We start from the raw sequence: 19,674 nt of genomic DNA, 5'->3' as shown, positions 1-19,674 counted from the left end.
GTATTTAAGGGGGGCCATGTAGCCCTCTACCATGGAAGGAGTGACCCAAGGCCCACAGGTTGGGCAGGTCTGTGCCCTCCATGTGGCAGCCTGCAGAGAGAGTTGGGGTGAAGGGAAGAGGAGGTGAGGAGCAGGTGAGCTCACAGGAATGGACAGAACTCACAGGGAGCCCAAGCCTGCGAGTGTTTGCTGGAGTTAGAGAAATTTTACAGCAAATAAAAAAGTGCCCCAATGTGTGGTTTTCCCCTTCAGTTAGGCCAGCACAACCCTTTTTATATTTCCCTTCCTCTGGCATTCAAGAGGAAAATGCTTGATACTTAAATTCAAAGATCTTTTCCAAATGAAAATAACAATTCTTCTCTGTCTTAGAAGTGACAATTGGGGGCTTGAGCCTATTGCAATCCTTGTATTTTACCTGGCATCCAGGTGTAACGACTTCGAGTTTATGGGAAATGCTTGTGACAGCCATTGTGGGGCACCGAGGCTGGGCACACTTTGAACTCTTCCGATGGCTCACCTAGAAATGGCGTCTTCGGAAGGCCAGGGGTCATAAGTGTGAGCACGGAGAGTGCTTCCCTCCAGCCTGGTGGCAGAGAACCATGTGCCTAGCACCCCAGCATTCAGTGCTGCGAGTTACCCAGACTTGTTTGTGGAGGTATTTTAAGCAAAACCCACCTTTTAAAATGTAATGGTGTCAAATTGAGAAAGACAGAGAATGGTTTGAACAATAAAGAGAACAAAAGTAAATTGGGATGCAAACTAGGTATGCAAGTAACACTAAGTTCTCAGAGAAGCCAGAGGAATCCGTGAAGCAGTAGCAGCAGCAACAGCAGTAAACTTTCCCCACTGAATCTACACAGGCACTGCAGTTGGCTTGGTGTCTGTAATGTACAGCTGTCACTCTTGGCATCAGAAATAGGAGGAAGACAAGGGAGCCATCTCTGGATAACTGGATGACTTCCGGTCCTGGTGATAGGCAGAGCAGGCTGGAAGCTATGGTGGGGAAAATAGAGTACTAGCATGTGAAAGTGTCATTTGCCTGGGCCTGGGAACTCCGGGAAGGTATCTTGGAAGGAGCAGTATCTTAGAGGAAGTCTGAACACAAAGCATTGCAACACCCAGAAAAAGAAAAAAGAGGAAAGTTCTCTAGCACAAAAATACGCACCATTCCACTCCGTGTATGAAGTCACCCACAGTATCACAGAACCACTTACATTCTGAGCCTGATACACACATGGCATAGATTTTTCAAGGTAGTTGGCTCTAAAGAATCCTGCAGGCCAGGGAGATGGCTCAGTAGAATAAGCGCTTGCTTGGCAAGCACAAGGGCCTGAGTTCAATCCCCAGTTCTGAGAAAAAAAAAAAAAAAAAGTCCCCTAAAGAATCCTGCGTGTCACAGAAGATGCCTGCAGTAGACAGAAAGGAACCACATAGCTTTGATTTTTTTTCTTGTATATGTGCTGGTCAGAATAATCCAAAGACCTCTAATGGCAGGTGGAGGTAAAAGATAAACTGGATGATTCCCTGATTTGTTGATTCTGAAAATATAGCCTGGTCTCAGGGAATTGCAATATCTACCTTAAACCCTGGTGGTACACAGGTGCCTTGAAACACACACACACACACACACACACACACACAAAACATACACACACACACACACACACACACACACACGATAACATTTTTCACTGTGAAAAAAAAAATGTGACCAAAAGGCTATTTTTAATTTTTTATTGACTTCTCTTCACTTTTTTTTAAATGCTGAAGAGTCAAATGACAATAATATTCATTAATAATTAGATGGGGGCTCCTGGAGATGTACTGCCCTTTCAATTGCTTTATTTCTGTATACGTGTGTGCAGAATGTAGTGACTGCATTCACCACAAGGAGTTGGTACGTGAACATAGCACTTCTTCGTTCTTTTGGCTTCCCCTAAAGGAATACATGGCTGTCAATGCTTTGCCTTTGCAGTTTCATGAACTGCCTACAGCAGCTGCTTCATTTACTCACATCAGCTCCCCGAACTCAGGCAAGTAGAACAAACTGTCTCCATCAAGACTGACAAATGCCAGTGAGCCATTTAGCGCTCCTTAGGTGTAAATCTTTTAACGCATCCACAAAACCCTTAGATAACTTAGGTCTTAATTGACTGTGGCATCACCTTACTGACTGTGAGAGTAGCTCAGCGCTTTAAGGACAGTGATTTAAAAGGTTATTGGGATTAAGAAGCTTTTTCAGAGCTCTGAATCTGTTGCCCAAAAGACACCTTCGTGGGTTACAAGGTGGTGGCTGTGCCTCTTGCTGGGTGAGGTTTCTCTGCTCCTGTACCAAACACGTGTCAGTGCAAGGAGAGAACGATGTCGCCGTGTCAGGTTCACTGATCTGAAACTCTCACATGAGGACCACCGCCGTGCGAGTGTCATTTCTGCAGAAAACAGTCTCCAGATCTTCAGCCACTGGATAAGATGCCCTGTTTCGGTCTGAGAGGACGTCTAGGGAGCTACACTGAGAAGCCAGAACGAGCCAAAGCGTAGCACTTGGAGGGGGACGGCAATCAGACGCTTGCATCAGGCTCCTGTGACTGTGTTTACAAGGGTGATTATTTGCTTGAACATAGGTGGCTCCACTGTGTTGTTTTGCTTTGATTGTAACCCTTGGTGATAATCCGTAAATTAAAATGCATTTGAATTTTCACAAATGGCTATTTAGGTTCCACACATTTGCGCCATCAACAAAGATCCAGTTTAACTAAGACTTCCCTGTATTTTCTGTCTCAGATTGTCATGTGACATTTTACGTAGTCTTTCTTGACAGTGGGGGCAGAAATGTAGCCTTTACTAAGAGGACTAACCATTAACAATTTGAATTTTAATTGCGACAACCACATATGTATAAACAATTGCTACCTTTTTTGTCCTCCTTACTTAAGGATGACAACGGAAACCATTTTTTTTTTTTTTTGGTAAAACACATTTTCTATTTATTTTCACATTCCACAGAGGAAAACAAATACATATGATAACAATAAAATTCTTCATAGGAAAATTTGCATGGGTTTAAGTACACAATTTCTGTATAAGTATAGGCAGACATCATCAGATTTGTACTATCACATACATATGTTATATTCATGTAGTATTTCAAAGCTTGTAGACCAAAAATGTTATTTTTTTTTCAACAAATAATACACTGCATACATTCTTCCCAGTGGTTAATTGCTGTACAAGATGCAGACCTGTGATCCTACTTACAAACACCATTAGAACAAATCATTCTATTCATTAAGAGAATGCAACTATATATCTATCCCAACCACTTTGAATACACAGATACAAAATGGACATTCATAGTTATATCCCAATTTTTTTAAGTTCCGTTGTTGAATATTATAGGTGTGTAAACTCAGCAAAATATTCCAAAAGAGTCCAGTAGCCCATAATAGCATTGGGTCCTCTGTTTAACTGGCAATGTCAGAAATTATTCACCTGAGTCCCCCACAGCTCAACCTAACAACATGGCTTTACTTCCTATATTTCATCTTCATACTTTTCTACTGGATGGTTAAGACCAAGGTAAAGCAGGACCTGTGCAACAAGAGTTGTAGCTTTTTGGTCTGAGAAGGTCAGTGAAATGCCCTTAGGATTTATTCTGAGATCCTGTACCTCAGATTGTAGAACCTTTGTCAGTGCAGCCATGTGGATGAGTCACGGCCAATGCTTGGCCAATGTGCTCTCTGTGAAAGCCTGAGAGAGTGTCTTCTCCCCATGTGACTCTCCTTAGGCACACTCTAAGTCATCGATCACTTTCCTCTTTGGCCCCATAATCTTCTTGATCAGAAAATTTGGGACACTACCGGGGTACATGACGTCACAGTACAAGTTCTCATATGTCCTGAGTCTTAATTGACCTTAGAAGGCTAGGGCCAAAATGTTGGCTTTCCTTGTAGCCCTCCTTTTTCTCTAATTTTGGTCTGCAAACTTAGGGGAAACCATTTTAAATGAGAGCATACACTCACATTTACCGTGTACTGACCCAGTACTTAGTAGCTATGCTGATTTGCAATTTACCTACATTGATGGTAATTGGGTGCCAATTTCAATGGAGCTTTGGTGAAGTGGCAAAAAAGAACGTGATACATAGTGAATTCCTGACATATTGTTTCTAAGGTTTTATAATAACTAGCACAAATAAGACATCTGACGTAGTACTTGACATTGAAAATGTTCCACAGGGGGCATGCCAATTAGCTCAGTAGTTTAAGTGACTTCTTAAACGAAGTAATCAGGATGCTGTGGCTCCAGCCCCAGATCCTCGAGCCTTACCAGACCTGCCCTAAAGGCATCCTGAGCCAAAAAAAAACTTCTGAACATTTGGGTCCGAGAGATGGCTTAGTGGAATAAGCGTTTCCCTGGCAAGCACAAGGGCCTGAGTTCAATCCCAGGTTCCGCAAAAAAATAAAGCAAGAAAGAAAAGAAAATGCTCCACGAATGTGTTCTTCTCCATTCCTTTTTCCTGTCCGTGTTTCTGCTGTGTCCACAGACTATGTAATAAGCACAAGCTTCGAGATGTACACTACAGCTTCTCTGACCATCTTTAAAATAGAAACATAGAACAGTACAAGCCAGAAGCACATGCATTTCCTCCCCAGTTTCTTGCTATATAATATAGCGAAACAGACTAAGTCAGACCAGAAAAAGAAAATCTAAATGTGAAGCGCTTTGCTTTCTTGGCTCATGGCTGAATTCGGGCTCATGTGAAGCGTGGGCTGAGTGCTGGGCTCGTTGTCTTTTCCCCGGTGCCTCCTGCAAGGATCACGCCAATCAGAAGGAGATTGGGTGTAGCCCCGTGTAGTCTTGACGTCAGAGGTCAGAAGTGGAAGTGCACAGAGGCTAGGAAGCTCGGTGGCATCGCTTCCCGCGGTCTGGGTCCAGCTCTGCCGCTCTCCGTGTCGCTGTCTTCCCTGGTCTCTCCCAGGCCGCGTCCGGGGTGCTAAACTGTGCGCTTCTGGGTGCTGCGGGCAGGCTTCTAGGAAGGCGCGCCTTTAACACCGCCCTTCCACTTTTCCCTTTCTTCCCTCAGAACTGTGAGGGATTTCAGCGTCCTTTGAAAAATAAGACAAGGAGGAGGAGCTCTTGGGAGGTGCGATCTGCAAGCGGGGCTGGAGGAAGTGGGAAGCAGGCCTCCAAGCTGCGGGTCTCCAGCTCCCAGCCCCGGCTCCTGCCCTCGGCCCAGACGCGAGGAGTGTGTGCGCATCCGCCCTGCTCCCTGAAGGGCAGGAAAAGCGATCGGAGCTCCTCCCGGCCAAAACCAGGAGCCAGTGGCTGTGCCTTACTTAGAAATGACTACTTCGGTGATCAGAAACGGGGCAAAAATCCTGCGCCATTAGGGAAAACTCCTCCTGCCAAGATCCAAAAGAGCAAGGACGGCCTTGACGCCTCTAACGAAAACTTATTTTTCATTCAACTTAATAAAGCAGCGTACAATTTTTTTATTGTTATTTCTGGAAATAAACATTAGCATCCTTTTGGGATAAAACAAGTTAGTGGTCATGAAACCCTGCTGCAACCCTTCCAGATTCCCTTTAGAAGGCTGCCAGCGCCCACCAGTGTTCCACGTCGGTGTCATTGTCGCTGACGTGTGTGTATTGCTCTCATTCCTGATGTCTCACTGGCCATCACTTCACAGACATTTTCCTGTCTCAGCGTCACCCCCGTGGACACCTCTTTGCATTTTCTCACTCCCAGCAATGTTGTGCGTTTGCAATTGGCCCTGGGGATTCAGTTCTATTTCCCTGTACAAATGCTTTTTCTTCCTGGAAGAGTGTGTTCTTTTATAAGCTGTGTTTACCTCATAGTTTTTCCATTATGTTGCCTTTTTTCCCTCTTTTCAATATACAGCATTCCATTTTGCAAATTAAAAATCAGAAAAATTCATGAGGAAAACAAAACTATTCTGCTTCCCTTTGTACACAACTGAAACAAATAAATATGTATTTGTTTCTACTATTCTTTTTTCTATTTTTATTCTAGGTTTTCAGTTTTAGTTTTCATTTTTTATCATATGAAAATTATTTATGGTTCAGTGTATAGATATGAAGTAATTTTTCTTCACACCCATAGTCAACTATTATTTATGAAAGTGACTTGAAATAACTTTTACACATGGATTTTTATATAAACCATAATTCATTGCCTAGAAGATCAGATTCAATGGTGATCTTAAGTTTTTCAAAGTGCTTTTCATTTTAAAAATTAGAATTGACACCTCCTTTTATCTCCCATAAACGCTACACCTTCTCAAAGCAAAACAAAAAGTCCACTTTTCATGTAATTTTTTTCAAAGTAGGAACTGTTATCTAACTGTCCATGAGACCCTGAATGAATTTCTGTCACCCATCCGCCATGGTGAAATTCATCTGTAAATAACAACTACAGATGACCTTCAGCTTTGAGAAAATTTATTTGACCAGAAGTTGATGTCAGTCACCCTGAAACAGGGAATCTCCCTGTGTTAGTTAGTATCTTGTTACTATAACAAATTACCTAAGATAATTAATTTATGAAGAGAAAGGAGGTATTTTGGCTCATGGTTTTGGAGGTTCTAGTCTAAAATTGAGCTCCATGATGGGGAATCAGGTGACAGTGGGGAGGGCATGAGGCAGAGAAAGCTGCTTACATTATAGGTAAGCAAGAAAAAGAGAACAGGGACCCACTGTCCCCTTTGAAGACACACCCCAACAGCTGAAGGACCTCCCACTAGGCTTCACCTTTCAAGGACCACAGCACTTCCCAAAAGCTGCTCTCTGACAAAGAAGCCTCTGGGGGGCATTCAACATCCAAACCATGTAAGCCCTGATATAAAGCACGTGACAGCAACTGAACAACAGATGATTAAAATTTTAAAACCTGGCACTTGGAATAAAATCACAAGCATGAGAGTCCAGGAAAATGGCTCAGTAGAATAAGCACTTCCCGCACAGAGCCTGAGTTCAATCCCCAGTTCCACTAAATAAATAAATAAATAAATAAATAAATAAATAAAGCAAGCAAGCAAGCATGGGGCCGGCAAGATAGCTCAGTGGACCAAGCACCTACTTAGGTAAGCACAGGGACCAGGGTTTGGTTCCTGATACCACATACCGCACCGGCCCTACCCCCAGGTGCGCTGAGCAGACCACAGTGATCAGGCCTGGTAGCACCTGCCTATAATCCCAGCACTGGGGAGGCTGAGACAAGAGGATCACTAGGAGTCCAAGCTGTGTAGTGAGACCCTGTACCAGACACATTAAAAAAAAATCACAAGCATGATTTCCACTAGAGATAGGTACAATCAGTGAAAAAAACCCATTTTTTAAAAATGTTTCTTTTAAGCTAAGACTTTAGATAAGAACATTGATATAAGTTGCACTTTTAAAATATTGAGGGCCAGGGATATAGCTCAGCAGCATACCGCCTGCCTGGAGAGCACAAGGCCCTGAGTTCAATCCCTGATTTTTTAAAAAAAGAAGAACATGAAAAATTCCATACAGGACAGCTCCTCCTTGGATATACAGTCCAAGTATTCTGAGCACATGTCTGATAGCTTCTTTCATTCCTTTGTTTCTTTTCTTGGGGCTTAACTTCTTCTCACCCTGCCTTTTCCCAACTCTCACACCCAAATTTTATTTAGTGCAATTTATCCTGAAGGGGGAGAGTTCTAAATGCAAGGAAAAGATTCTATACAGGTAGATGGCCTTTCCAGCCTGTTTTCATGATAGCATAAAACATTGGAAGTTACTTTGTGAGGAGCTGTGAGGACATAGCCAAGTAACCACCTCTGATCCTCATCCAGTGCAGAATAATCATCAAGATGATGGTCATGCAAATTTCACTTATAGTAATACAAAAAGACAAGAAATAAAATTTGGTAACTTAGTACTACTACAACCGCAGTAGGAATGCCATAGCAACTACTTCTGCTATAGTGGACTTTTTTAAAAATGTATTTGGTACAGGGTCTCACTACGCATCTTGGAGTCATAGTGATCCTCCTGTTTTCAGCCTCCCCAGCTCTGGGATTACAGGCGTGCACCACCACAACCTGACTCACTGGCCGGCTCAGCATGCCCAGAGAGCAGGGCCAGTGTGGCTTGTGATGCCGGGGATCGAACCCTGCTTCTTGTGCTTGCCTAAGCAGGCATTTAGTCCACTGAGCTATCTCACCAGCCTTGTCCTAGACATTTTTCAAAGAGCTAAATAAGAAAAAAATCAACAGGTCTATAAATGCCAGCGCTTTCTAGTGTCTACTTCAGATGATTTTTCTTTTGCATGTGCAAGAATTTTTTTTTTTTAATGTTTGCAGAAGATTCAGGTCTATCATCATGTGTCCTTGAATCATGTGCTGCAGAAAGCTTTCTAGTCGGTAGATGACCCTGTTGAACCTCTCACGGGCCGGTTCTGATGGGGTGGGTGGGAGAATCCTGGGCCACAGTACATCAGAGCTCTATGAAATGAAGACTTCGGTAGGAGCAAGTGAAAGTAAAAGCTTAACCCTGGAGGTACCCCACCATTTCATTTCTACCCTAAGTCATTTTTTTCTCTATGTTAAGTCAGGTAATTGCTTTGCCGATTTCTGAGATTCTGAGTGTCCATGACTTTGCCTTTCATCTGAGTGTTTATTCATCGGACTGGAATAGCTTTCAGGCTGCTTAAAAATTTAATTTGACTTTAATGCCTAGTTATCTAAGACTCCCTGAGGCTATGATGAAATCACAGTGGGGAAGTTTTGATCTGACAAATGGCCATTGTACGGGAGCCTTTGATCCTCACCGAAGTGTGAACCAGCCGCCCCTCGTGCCACTGAGCTGTAAGCAAGATCAAATTGGGCGTGATGGGTGGTCGGCACTGGAAGAATTCTGGCACTCCCAGTGGGGCTGCTGCAGCCTATGAGGTAGAGATCGGAGCTTCTGGAAATATTTAGCCTCTTAAAGGAATTGGTAAGCAGAGGCCAGGATGAGAATTTTCCTGGGACCTTCAGGTACCATGTTTCTGTTCAGTGATATGAACTGAAAGTAGAAATTATCAGTCCTTGTTTTCCCATGCCTGAGACCTACTGGGGTTTTCCAAATTTTTGAAAATTAGAACAAAAAAATTAACTTTTAATTTACTTTTCTTTTAAAAAAAATAATAGAAAATGGAATGAATTATGAAGAGAGTGAGAAAATAAGCAAGTTGCTGAAGATCATTGGATAGTGTTGCCCTGCTGGGTAGAGAACCTGTCTTTATAAATAAAACAATGTCTTTTAAAAGCAAAGGAACAGATGTCAGTTTTGGAAAATGACCTTGATTAAGCTGACTCGGAAGCAGCTAGACTCGGTGAGCAGGCGCTAAGCATTGCCCTTCCTGAAAGGCAGGCACGGTCTGACTCTGCAACCGTCTTCTCTCTGACAGATGGGGAGCTCTCCATATCGAATGAAGATGACTCCCTGGAAAACGGGCAGTCCCTGAGTTCCAGCCAGCTGTCGCTGCCTGCGCTGTCCGAGATGGAGCCAGTCCCGATGCCCAGGGATCCCTGCTCGTACGAGGTGCTCCAAGCTTCAGACATCATGGATGGGCCAGGTAATGCCCATGGCGGGGTCAACAGGGAGGACCCCAGAGTGTCACCTTGGAGACCTCGGCCTGGCTGAACTTAGGGTCCTATTTTGGACCATTCTCTGTGTGAGAATCTGGAAATGTAGATTAAACTGACCTATTAATTGTTCATATTTATTTAGGATAAGAAAATATAGGGAAATTTTGCATATATTATCCTATGGTTGTTAAAAATTATTTTTTATAACTTTAATCACCTTAAAGGGGTTATAGCTTGTTTTGTCACATTAATGATCTTAAGTGTCTGTTTTGTTTTTGAACATGCATCTCTGTTAAGATAAAGCACAGACGCCTATGTTCTGCGTGGTATCTAACTTGCCTCTTCAAAAGGCTCGGCCACACCCTTTAATTTCTAGTCTCAGTATTAGAATTAATGCTTGTGTCAGTTTCCTGGATACATTCAGGTAATTCAATTGTTGATTAAGATGTGTACAATTTTCTGGGTAAGTAGGAGTGTGCCACTAGGAGATGGTCAGGCGATGCCACCGGGCCACGGCCTCTCTCTTTGGTCCAGAGGCACCCAGGTGGCCATTACTGCTCTTAGGAGGTTTGCAGAGTGGGCTGATCGGCCCAACGATAAGTCCTTCCAACAGATGGGAATGGCTTATGTCACCAGAGAGGAATCTCTGGGACTAGCTGGAGCATGGGCAGAAAATCCAAGGCCCTTCTGCATGCCAGATGCAAAAGCTCACGTGCACGGGTGCCCTTGTGGGCAGATGGAGGAGGTTCAGTCCCACACTCTACTGTGAGGCCTGGTAAGGCCTGGTTCCCTCGGTGCACTCAGTGCTGACAACAAAGGACGTCCCTAAGACAGGGAGAGCTCTTCTCTTGGGGATCCTTCGCAGGCTTTGCTGTTGTGCAGAATGCTGCTCCCCCGATCAGGGAGGAGGGAAGCACTGTGCCAGGTGAGCTTTCTCACTTGTCCACATTCTTCCCTCTAGGGAGGGTCTTCCAAGGAGAGCCGTGGTATTTTTTAACCCAACCTCCCTTTACACAGTGGAATCAGGTGACTTGATTGTTTCAGTGAGGTCTGTAATCCCACCAAAGCCTTAGTTTCACTCTATCTTCACCCAAACTGGAAGAACTGTAGAAAGGTACATGTAACCACCTTGTGCCAGCTCCCAGCTGAAGCCTATTGAGAGTTCCTGAGGGGAAAGGCAATGCCAGGCCCAAACCAGAGCAAAGAGAAACAAGGGGAATTGAAACAAGATCACCGAAATTCCAGCAGACAGGCGGACAGACGAAAGGAAAGGATACAAAGAGAAGCCAGGAGCATCTTTCCTCCGGTTGGAGGTCACAGGAGCTGGCAGGGTAGGTGTGTTCTTCACGGTAGAGTCCTGATGGGGGCTGCCACTCAACACTGACTCCAGGCTCTGCTCGGTGTCCACCTCCCAGAGCACCTGCTGCCCCGACCCCTAAGCAAGCCCCGGTGAGCAACGCAGACCATCAGCCATCTGAATCCTCTGTCTTCATGTCCTCAAGGAGCACCCAGGTCCTAGCAATGGGCCGGGCACTGACTGGGTCCTTCTGGCTGGGCTTAGCAGACTCTTTGCGCTGAATCCAAACCACCTGTGATCGTGCTGACCCTTGCTGAGGCCCCATGGGTCAGGCCATGAGGCATCTGTACACTTTGATAAGCGCAGAGTTTGATACAGTGATGTGATGGATGAGAAATTGTCCTTCCTCCACCTTTTTCCTCTTTCTCCTTCCCCTTCTCTTTTCTGTCATCCTCTGTCCCCTCTCTGTCCCTCTGCCATGCCTCCTGTGCTATGGATTCCTGATGTGCTTGCTTTAGTGCCTGCTGTCTGGCCAGCCGACCCACATCTTTGTCCTGTGTCCCTGGCTGGCCCCACCTGCACTGCGTGTGTGTAATGTCTCCTGTGTATCATGTGGTTGTCCCCTCAGTGTCTGAAGAGAGTCCCTCTGCCAGTGAGTCTGGAGTTCTCCTGTCCCAAGATCCTTCAGCCAAACCAGTCCTGCTACTGCCCCCCAAAAAACCTGCTGCTTTCTCTGGAGACCATGAGGAGACCCCAGTGAAGCAGCTGTCCCTTCTCAAGCAGCCCCCGGCCCTGCCTCCTAAACCCACTGCCCGGATTGCCAACCACATAACAGGTGAGTGGACACGTCTTCCGGGCGTGCAGCCCTCCTTCCCTTCAAGGGATCCTTTCTTTCTCTCTTGTTCTTCTTATCCAGGGCCTAAATGCACATGTCTGGAGGTTCCCTCTGGGGTGTTTGGGTGTTTCTGTGTCTCAGCACATGCATTCATGGCCATACGCCGGAAGCCTTCCATCCTGTGTATCTGTAGCTATGTATACTGTATTTCTGTGACAACTGCAAGACTAGTTGCCCGTCTGGGAGGAATTTGACATCGAAATGTTTACCAAGATAAAGAATCATGCTTTGTTTCTTTCATAGTGAGTTTGTCAAGGCTTTGTATGTTCTGTCTGTAAGTTGCTGTCTAAAACTCAGTATATTTCTTCTATTGCAATTCATCTCAGTAGTATGTTCTCTTGAAGAAGAAGGAAAAAAAAAGACAGTAATCGGCAGGGTATATGAGAAATATTTTTAGAGGAAGAATAAGTTTAGCAGTGTTATCCTGAAATGATTTTGACATTTTCATTTCTGAAGTGTTACTGAATGTTCCCACTGTTACGAAGCTGGGTGATCAATGAAATTTAATTTCACTACACATTTGCACATGAATCAAATGCCGCTTTGTGACTTAATGTGATGGTGTATTCAGAAATTTTAAAAATTTGGAAATGACCCTGATAATAATCCTACCTGGTGCTAATAGGCTGCCTTCTTACATTATATTTGCCATTTTTATAAATATGACATAAATGAGTTCTATAGTGTTTTGTAACCTTCAGTTGGGTGGAGGTAGGAAGGAATATTCATCTATCTTGAGGTAAAAAAAAACCTAAGGCTCAAGAAAAACCAACGCCTTCCCAGGACTGACAGGAATTCTGCAGAAGAGGCCTGCAGGATGTGTTTTCCCTCCTCCTGTCACAGGGATGTGTTCCCAAGACCACGAGCCACTTACCTCATGGCATTGAGTCTTATCAAAATCCAATTTTGACACAGGCTCATGTTGACCTACTGTATGCATCCATCCAGTTGACAAAACAAATATCCATCTAAAGGAACCATTCCACACATTAATAGCTCTTTAGTTCAGTGCCCAGAAATTTAAATTCACAAAACAATCACAAAGGAGAAGCAGCCCCATGGGCCTCCTTCTGAGAGACACACACTTGTGTCTGCCCACCTGCACGTTGCCTCTGGTGGTACGTCATGGGTGGGTTCTCATTCTAGTGAATACTCTACATGGTTTTATTAGCCACTTGGTGTAGATCAAGATTTCCCGGATTGGCTCCGCACAACTCTCCTGTCTTCTCTTGTAAAACACAACAGGGAACATCCTCCACAGTTGACATATAAGAAGCAGCTTTAACTTTGATTTAGTTTTAGGATTAAAATTGCTGAGTAAAAGCTTATGTACCTTTGAAGTCTTTGGCATGGAAATCCCTTGTGAATAATCAATAAGGCTAGAAATGTGCATATAGAACCTCTTGATTCAGTGTGCCCACATTAGCAGGCTGCTGTGCTAGATATCAAGGTGGATGCCACCCTAGGACAGCTCAAGAACACACACGTAGTCAGCCTCTGTGTTCCTGAGTTCTGCAACTCTGGTGCAGCTAACCAGAGGTCACAGATATTTGGGGAGGGGATTACATCTGCCTAGAATGTGTAGAGACTTTATTTTCTTGTCTTCATTCCCTAAACACAATGTAACAATTATATACATGGTATTTACACTGTACTAGGGATTATACATAATCTAGAGATGACTTATAGTACATAGGAGGATGTGTGTAGGTTCTCTGTAAATACGAAGCCATTTCATATAAGGGACTTGAGCACCCATGCAATTTGGTTTCCACAAGGGTCATAGAACCAGTTCCCCACCACTATCAAGGAACAGCTGTGCTTTATATGGAGAGAAGATATATTTCATATATATAGCTAAGATAAGTGTCATTTACAGTAATCCTTGAAGTCAGTGAGAAGGTTGAAGAGAAGTCTGGCACATGAGTTGATTTTTCAAGTGTGAAGGCCATTGTGGAGAATGAGAGAAAGAATGCCAGGAACAAAGATCCTGGTCACAGGCTCGAAGGTGGCAGAGTTTGGGGTGATGGAACAGGGGGCTTAGCTCAGACAGCGGCTTCATCTTGGATGTACTAAGAAGCCAGATTTTCTAGGCAAAGGCACACAGAGGTACAGACTTATTCCCTGCCCACTGGAGAAGGCTTTGGAGGCTTCACAGCATGGAATGATATCATGAAAACTAGTGTTTCAAATATGGTCCTGGATAATTCTGTAGAATGAGCAGAGAGAGGAGAAGTTGAAGGGTTGTCACCACCAAGGTCACTCTTGAGTTGCGAACCCCCAAATCACTAGTAAACAGAATGACTTGAGCCAGAGAAGCTACTCTAATCTTCGCAGTATGAGCCAGAGAAATTCATCTGCTAGTAGTGGGAAGAGAGACAGAGAGCAGACAAGTAGATAAGGTGCTTTAAAAGAAGAGTTACATGGGGCTGGTGAGATGGCTCAATGGTCTAAAGCACCTACTTAGAACAAGCTTGGTAAAGCACAGGGACCGCGGTTCAATCCCCCAGCACCACATGCCAGCCAGCCCCGCCCCCTGGTGGGCTGAGCTGGCCACACACACACACACACACACACACACACAAAATAAAATAAAAATAAAAGAAGAGTTACAGAATTTGCTATGATGAACTCGGGTGTATTAACGTCTAAACTGACATAACTGGCTGGGGATATAGCTTGGTCCGTTGCCTGCCTGGCAAGCACAAGGTCCTGAGTTCAGTTCCCAAGACCGAAACAATCTCTGGATCTTAAGTGACCTAATACCCCTGGGACTCTCTCTGTGTGGAGAATTGAAGATGTCTAAATTGCCCTGGTCTCTCTGGCTTCCTTAGTCCCTTTCCAATGAATGGACTATATTATTTACAAACTGTACCTTCATACAGCTTAAAATTAGATGCACAAAAATTCATTATATTCTTGCTGTTTTGTCCCTGCCAATCTCTTAACTATTCAGGATAAGACCAGTAGAGACCTCTAGGGACTGAGAGTCTAGTACTCTCCTTTTGGGTCTGAACTCAATTAGACTTGCTTAATTTTTATAAATGAACATTCAGTTATAATAAATCTGTATCACCATGAGGCAGCTCTGTTAACCCCATTCTGTTACTAATTACTCTAGAGACATCTGGGCCATGTCAGAAAGAATTAATAAATTAAGAACTCTAGAACTCTAAATGGAGATTTATGGTATGTTCTCAGTGTCTGTTGTTCTGTTGGCATGTTTGAGAGAAAACACAGGACATTGGAAAAGCATCAAGCATGATTAAAAGAGCCCTGACTGTGGTCAATGGCTCAGTAGGATGATGGAGAAAATAAATAGGAGCCTGAACTGAAGCCACTTCTGAGTTCATCTTTATGCAGAGCCGTGCAGAATTATCTCAACTTCAGCACTTGCTTCCACTTTACAAGGAAAACCGTAATTTCCTGGAGAACATCTGTCTTGCTCATCTTCTTTGTTTTCCAACCAGGCAGAGAGGGACTGTCTTGCTCTCTCAAACTCTCTTTCTTCTTTTCTTGTTGACCTTTTCTTCCTGCTCATCTCCTCCATCATGAGCCTGCACAGTGACCCGTGACAGGGAGTCAGAAGTCATGGGCATGAGGCCTTCTGACAGTGCAGTCTCTAGCAAGCTCGTCATGTCTAGAATGTGGTGTGAGATGAATGCACCCCAGTACAGCTTCTCCCTGCCGTGGTGATGGATGGCTGCGGAAGACCAAGACAGAGCCCTGGCTTCTTACTTCCCTAAGTTCCCATCAGTCACCCCTCCAGGCATCTTGGTCACAGAAGTCAGGTGTTTTGCATTGCATGAATAACCTACGCCTTGGGTGTGAGGGACCCAGGAGCGGAGAGGTGACAGTTCAGTCGGCTTGCATGGCAGCTGGACTTTGCAGTGTGACCATCTCAACTTGGTGGTAATAATAGCAACTAGCATTGTTTTATGACTTGATGTGGACCACGTCATCCTGTGACGCAGATGCCATTGTCATCCTTTACCTCCTTTTCACAGAAGATGGAAATGAAATTTGGAGAAGTAAAATCATTTCACCATGGTTACATAGCCAGTAAATGGCAGCGATGGGCTCGAGTCCATTTGGTGGACTTCAGATCTTCATTTTGAACCATGAGTGTATACCAAAATATCTATTTAAAATTTTTTTAATTATCAATTTTGTTTTTTAGCTTTGTATATTTTCATCCAATTAAGAAACTAGAAAATACTGCTTCTTTATTTTTATAACTTATATTAATCTGCTTAGGTTGCCATACAAAATAACATAGACTAGGTGGCTCATCTAAGTTTATTTTCTCTCAGTTCTGGAGGCAGGAGGCCAAGATCAAAGCCTGCTAAATTTCATTTTCTGGTAAGAGCTCTCACCCTGGATGAGAGGAGAAAGAGACAGAGACCACAAGAGAGACATCTCTGGTATCTCTCCTTACAAAGGCACTAATCCTATGAAATAGGGCCCTGTACTTATGAGCTCACTTTACCTTTATTTTCCCCTTATTTTACACACTGTCACATATGTTAGCTCTTTAACATATGATTGGGGTACAGAGGGCCTCAGTCCATATCATAATTCAAGGACAAGCAGTGTCTAGTCTTTCAAAAATAAGTAATGTTCTCCAGGCACTTGGTTACTAAGAGTAAGACCTGAGTTCAGTTGGGTTAGGTTCCAAAGAACTGACTAGAAGGAAATGATCTGTACAAGCCAGGGGCAGAAGCAAATCACATGGGAAGTATGTGACCATAATTAAAGACTTTCAGTTCAGCAAAGAAAGGAAATTATTACTGATCCTTAAGAACAAGTCCCGCTGGTACCGTGAAGCTGCCCAGGGCTTATTTGAACATCTAGAACCCTAGAATACTAGGAAACTTACTGGCCTGGGGCCTCTGTTTTGTGTAGGCCTCACACTTGCAGACTGAACCAGACACAGTTTGAAAATATTCAGGAAAAAAAAAAAAAGCAATAAAAAAACAACAGCACAGCAATTCAGAAGAATACAAGTTAAAGTGTTGTATAAAAATTATGCTATTCACACAGCAGTTACATTGGGTCAGTATTATCTATAACCTAGAGGTGATTTCATGGAGGACACAGCAAGATTGTGTAGGTTTGCTGCAAATATTAACTGTGTTGCATAAAGCACCTGAACGTCTGCTGATTTGATATCCACAAGGCTTCCAGGAGTGGATCCCCTTGGGTGTCGAGGGATGACTATATTCTCATTGCAAATTTCAACATTAACAAAGACAGTATTTGCAACTTCGGTTTTACCTGAGAAGCATCATCCGTGCCCTGTGGAATTCTTCAGCCCTACCTCCGTGCATATCTAATGAGAATAGGGATCCCGTGCATGTCAAGACCAGTACTCCTATTGGGAGCCATCTCTCTAGCTTTGTGGATGCTGTCACTGTTCCCAGTCCCATTCTGATGTGCACTGTAATTTTGCTTCTCTGTCATTCTCTGCTCTTCTCTCTCCTCTCTCCAGCACCCCACCCACCCATCTTGTGTTCCTCCCCAGCCCTACAGGATCCTCCCAACTTCTCCCTCTGCCCTGCCTCCCCTCCCAGTATTCCACTCTGATAGCATAAGAAGAATGAAGATTAGGAAGCTGTAAGCTTGGACTTTAACTGTGCCGTTAAAAGAAAAACTGGCAACGTGGAAGCCTCCTAGCAGAGCTTGCGGTCTGTACGCTCTGGTTAAATGTCCTTCAGAGCTGGTCTTGGCTCTTTTAGGTGACATTCAGGCGAGTGCAGCCACAAGCAGAGACACAGAGAAGGTCAAAGGGAGCCCAGGTGTATTATCTACATGTTCCCAGAGACAGGAGACATGGGCGCCACGGTAGGGGGCCAGATGTGGCACGGGAGGCCCAGGAGCAGAAAGATGACAGGAAGACCTGAGGCGAGAGTCTTCTTCAGGGTTTCTGCAGCAAAGTGAGGCAGCTTGGGATTGGCTGTTTTGAGTTATTTCCTCAAGCTGCCTGGGACCTGACTCTGAGATGAAGAAGGCAATGGGACACGCACCCTGCTGTGTGCACGTCAGACAGAGGCAGTCGGGCTCTAGATTAAGTGGGGTGTGTGTCACAGTAAGCTGAGCCCTGACCATTTAAGAATGGGAGAGCCCCAGCCCTAACCCTAACCCCCAGCCCATCCCCTAAACCTCACCCTAGAGTATAAATGGGAGGAATAGAGAAATCACCCGAATTGACTTTTTGTACCAATTTCCCCATGTTTTTTCAACCTTTTGAAGGATAGTTTTTCAAAAACATTTACCAATAAGTTTTCTTTTCTCAATTTTTTTTCCGTAGCACATACAAAGACTTTATTGATCAAAAACTGTACAAAAGGTTGCTTTCTGCTATGACTCCTGTGATCGGAGCAAAGGTTGTAGCAAAACCCTTCTTTATGTAGCTCTGTTAGACTGCAGATTCAACTCCCTCAGCACTTATAGTCTGAGTGCCCACATGTGCAAGGCGTTTTTGCTAAGTCATCCTATAATGTGCAGAAATTGTTAAGGCTTCAACATAGCCACTGGAGATTAAAGCACCTGCAAGCAGGTGCAGGGGCCAGGAGTTCAATTCCTGAGGCCCCCTGTGACAGCAATTGAACCTGGGCATGGTGGCGCATGCCTATAATCCCAGCTCTTTGGGAGGCTGTAAACAGGTGGATCACTACAAGTCCGATCTACTAGTGAGACCCTGAACACCCTGTAGACCCTCCCCTAAAATACAAGAAAAAAAATCATAGCTGCTGGAAAGTATAAGCTACAAAACATGTTCGATATGAAGAGTTAGAAGCCTAGCTCTAAGGCGAATGTACTTAAACCTTTGAAAGATGGGTAAAATTTTGGCAGGTGGGCATGAGGAGATTGTTCTTACATGTGCCCAGTTCTCCACCATGCCCAGCTGTCATGTGCTTCTGTAGAGGTGATTTATCATTTCTGCCGAACAGGTGTTTGCTGCAGTGATTATAGGTATTTGTTCAGTGCCGCTTGGAGAGCGATTCCTTCCCCACTATTCTCTGAGTAATGTGTGATTGTACCAAAAAGAATCACATTGAGTTGCATGGTCTTCGGGGTGACCTGTCAAGTGGCTCAGCTGGTAAGCCACCCTCACCCACTCCTTCTTACTGCGGCATGGTCCACCCTGTCATTGTCATCTGCCCAGATGGTCTATAAGCACATAATGGAAATACTGCCGTCTTTCCTCATGGAAAGTGCCTTCAAACAAAATCCCCTGCTGGTACCAGTGCAGTGCATGCTAACCTGGCCCTCGACTTCAGGATTCTGAGGATGCAGTTTTCACAACCGCCAGCTATTTCCTAACGCTGCAAGAGGCTGACCTAGTTGGAGGGCGAAAGCTGAGTTTGAAGCACTGAACACAAACAACTTTTTATATTTCCTCTTGTCTTCCCCTTCACCATCCTTCTCACCACTAGGGGCCAGACAGCATAGCTTGCCTTGGGCCAAAACAAAACACCAAGCTACCTTACAGTCCCTAGGGTGGTCTGGTGTGCTCCAGAATTGATGCAGCTCTTAGGAGATGCCTTTGTAGACAGGGGCCACCTGGCTAAGCAGTTCAGTGATGCTAATTTAATTCCCAAGTCCACTTCTGTTGGGCCCTTGATGTCATAAGTAAGATGCCTGTGTCTACAAGGCATGATGAAAAAACAGGTGGCTGTTTACTTTAAAAATTAAGACGGTTAAAGACATTGCTATTAGCCCTCCCCCAATAGGGCCTCTCACCTTGAACATACTAATCCTGTCATTTTTGTCACTTTCTCAAGCAGTTCTGCAAGTCCTCTTTTGAGACTGAGTTTATGAGGTACAAAAAAATTACAGTGAATGCTGCTGCAGCATGTCATATCC

The 19,674-nt window shown here is 44.2% G+C and overlaps 1 protein-coding gene across 6 annotated transcripts in view; it reads left to right on the top strand.

The window, feature by feature from the left end:
- The window catches only part of Phactr1 (phosphatase and actin regulator 1), a 575,214-nt gene that overhangs the window by 483,504 nt on the left and 72,036 nt on the right, over nucleotides 1-19,674 (top strand). For 5 of the 6 annotated variants that reach the window (XM_023712112.1, XM_023712117.1, XM_023712115.1 and 2 more), the window contains 2 exons: nucleotides 9,433-9,600; nucleotides 11,539-11,745. In XM_023712112.1, the coding sequence (XP_023567880.1) occupies nucleotides 9,433-9,600; nucleotides 11,539-11,745 (375 nt within the window). The remainder of the gene's footprint in view (nucleotides 1-9,432; nucleotides 9,601-11,538; nucleotides 11,746-19,674) is intronic. The other variant, XM_023712114.1, reaches the window with a different exon arrangement.

Source organism: Octodon degus, unplaced genomic scaffold (genome assembly GCF_000260255.1).
Source record: "Octodon degus isolate 3935 unplaced genomic scaffold, OctDeg1.0 scaffold00023, whole genome shotgun sequence".
NCBI lineage: Eukaryota > Metazoa > Chordata > Mammalia > Rodentia > Octodontidae > Octodon > Octodon degus.
Note: the sequence above shows the minus strand (reverse complement) of the source record. Positions and strands in the feature narration are given on the sequence as shown.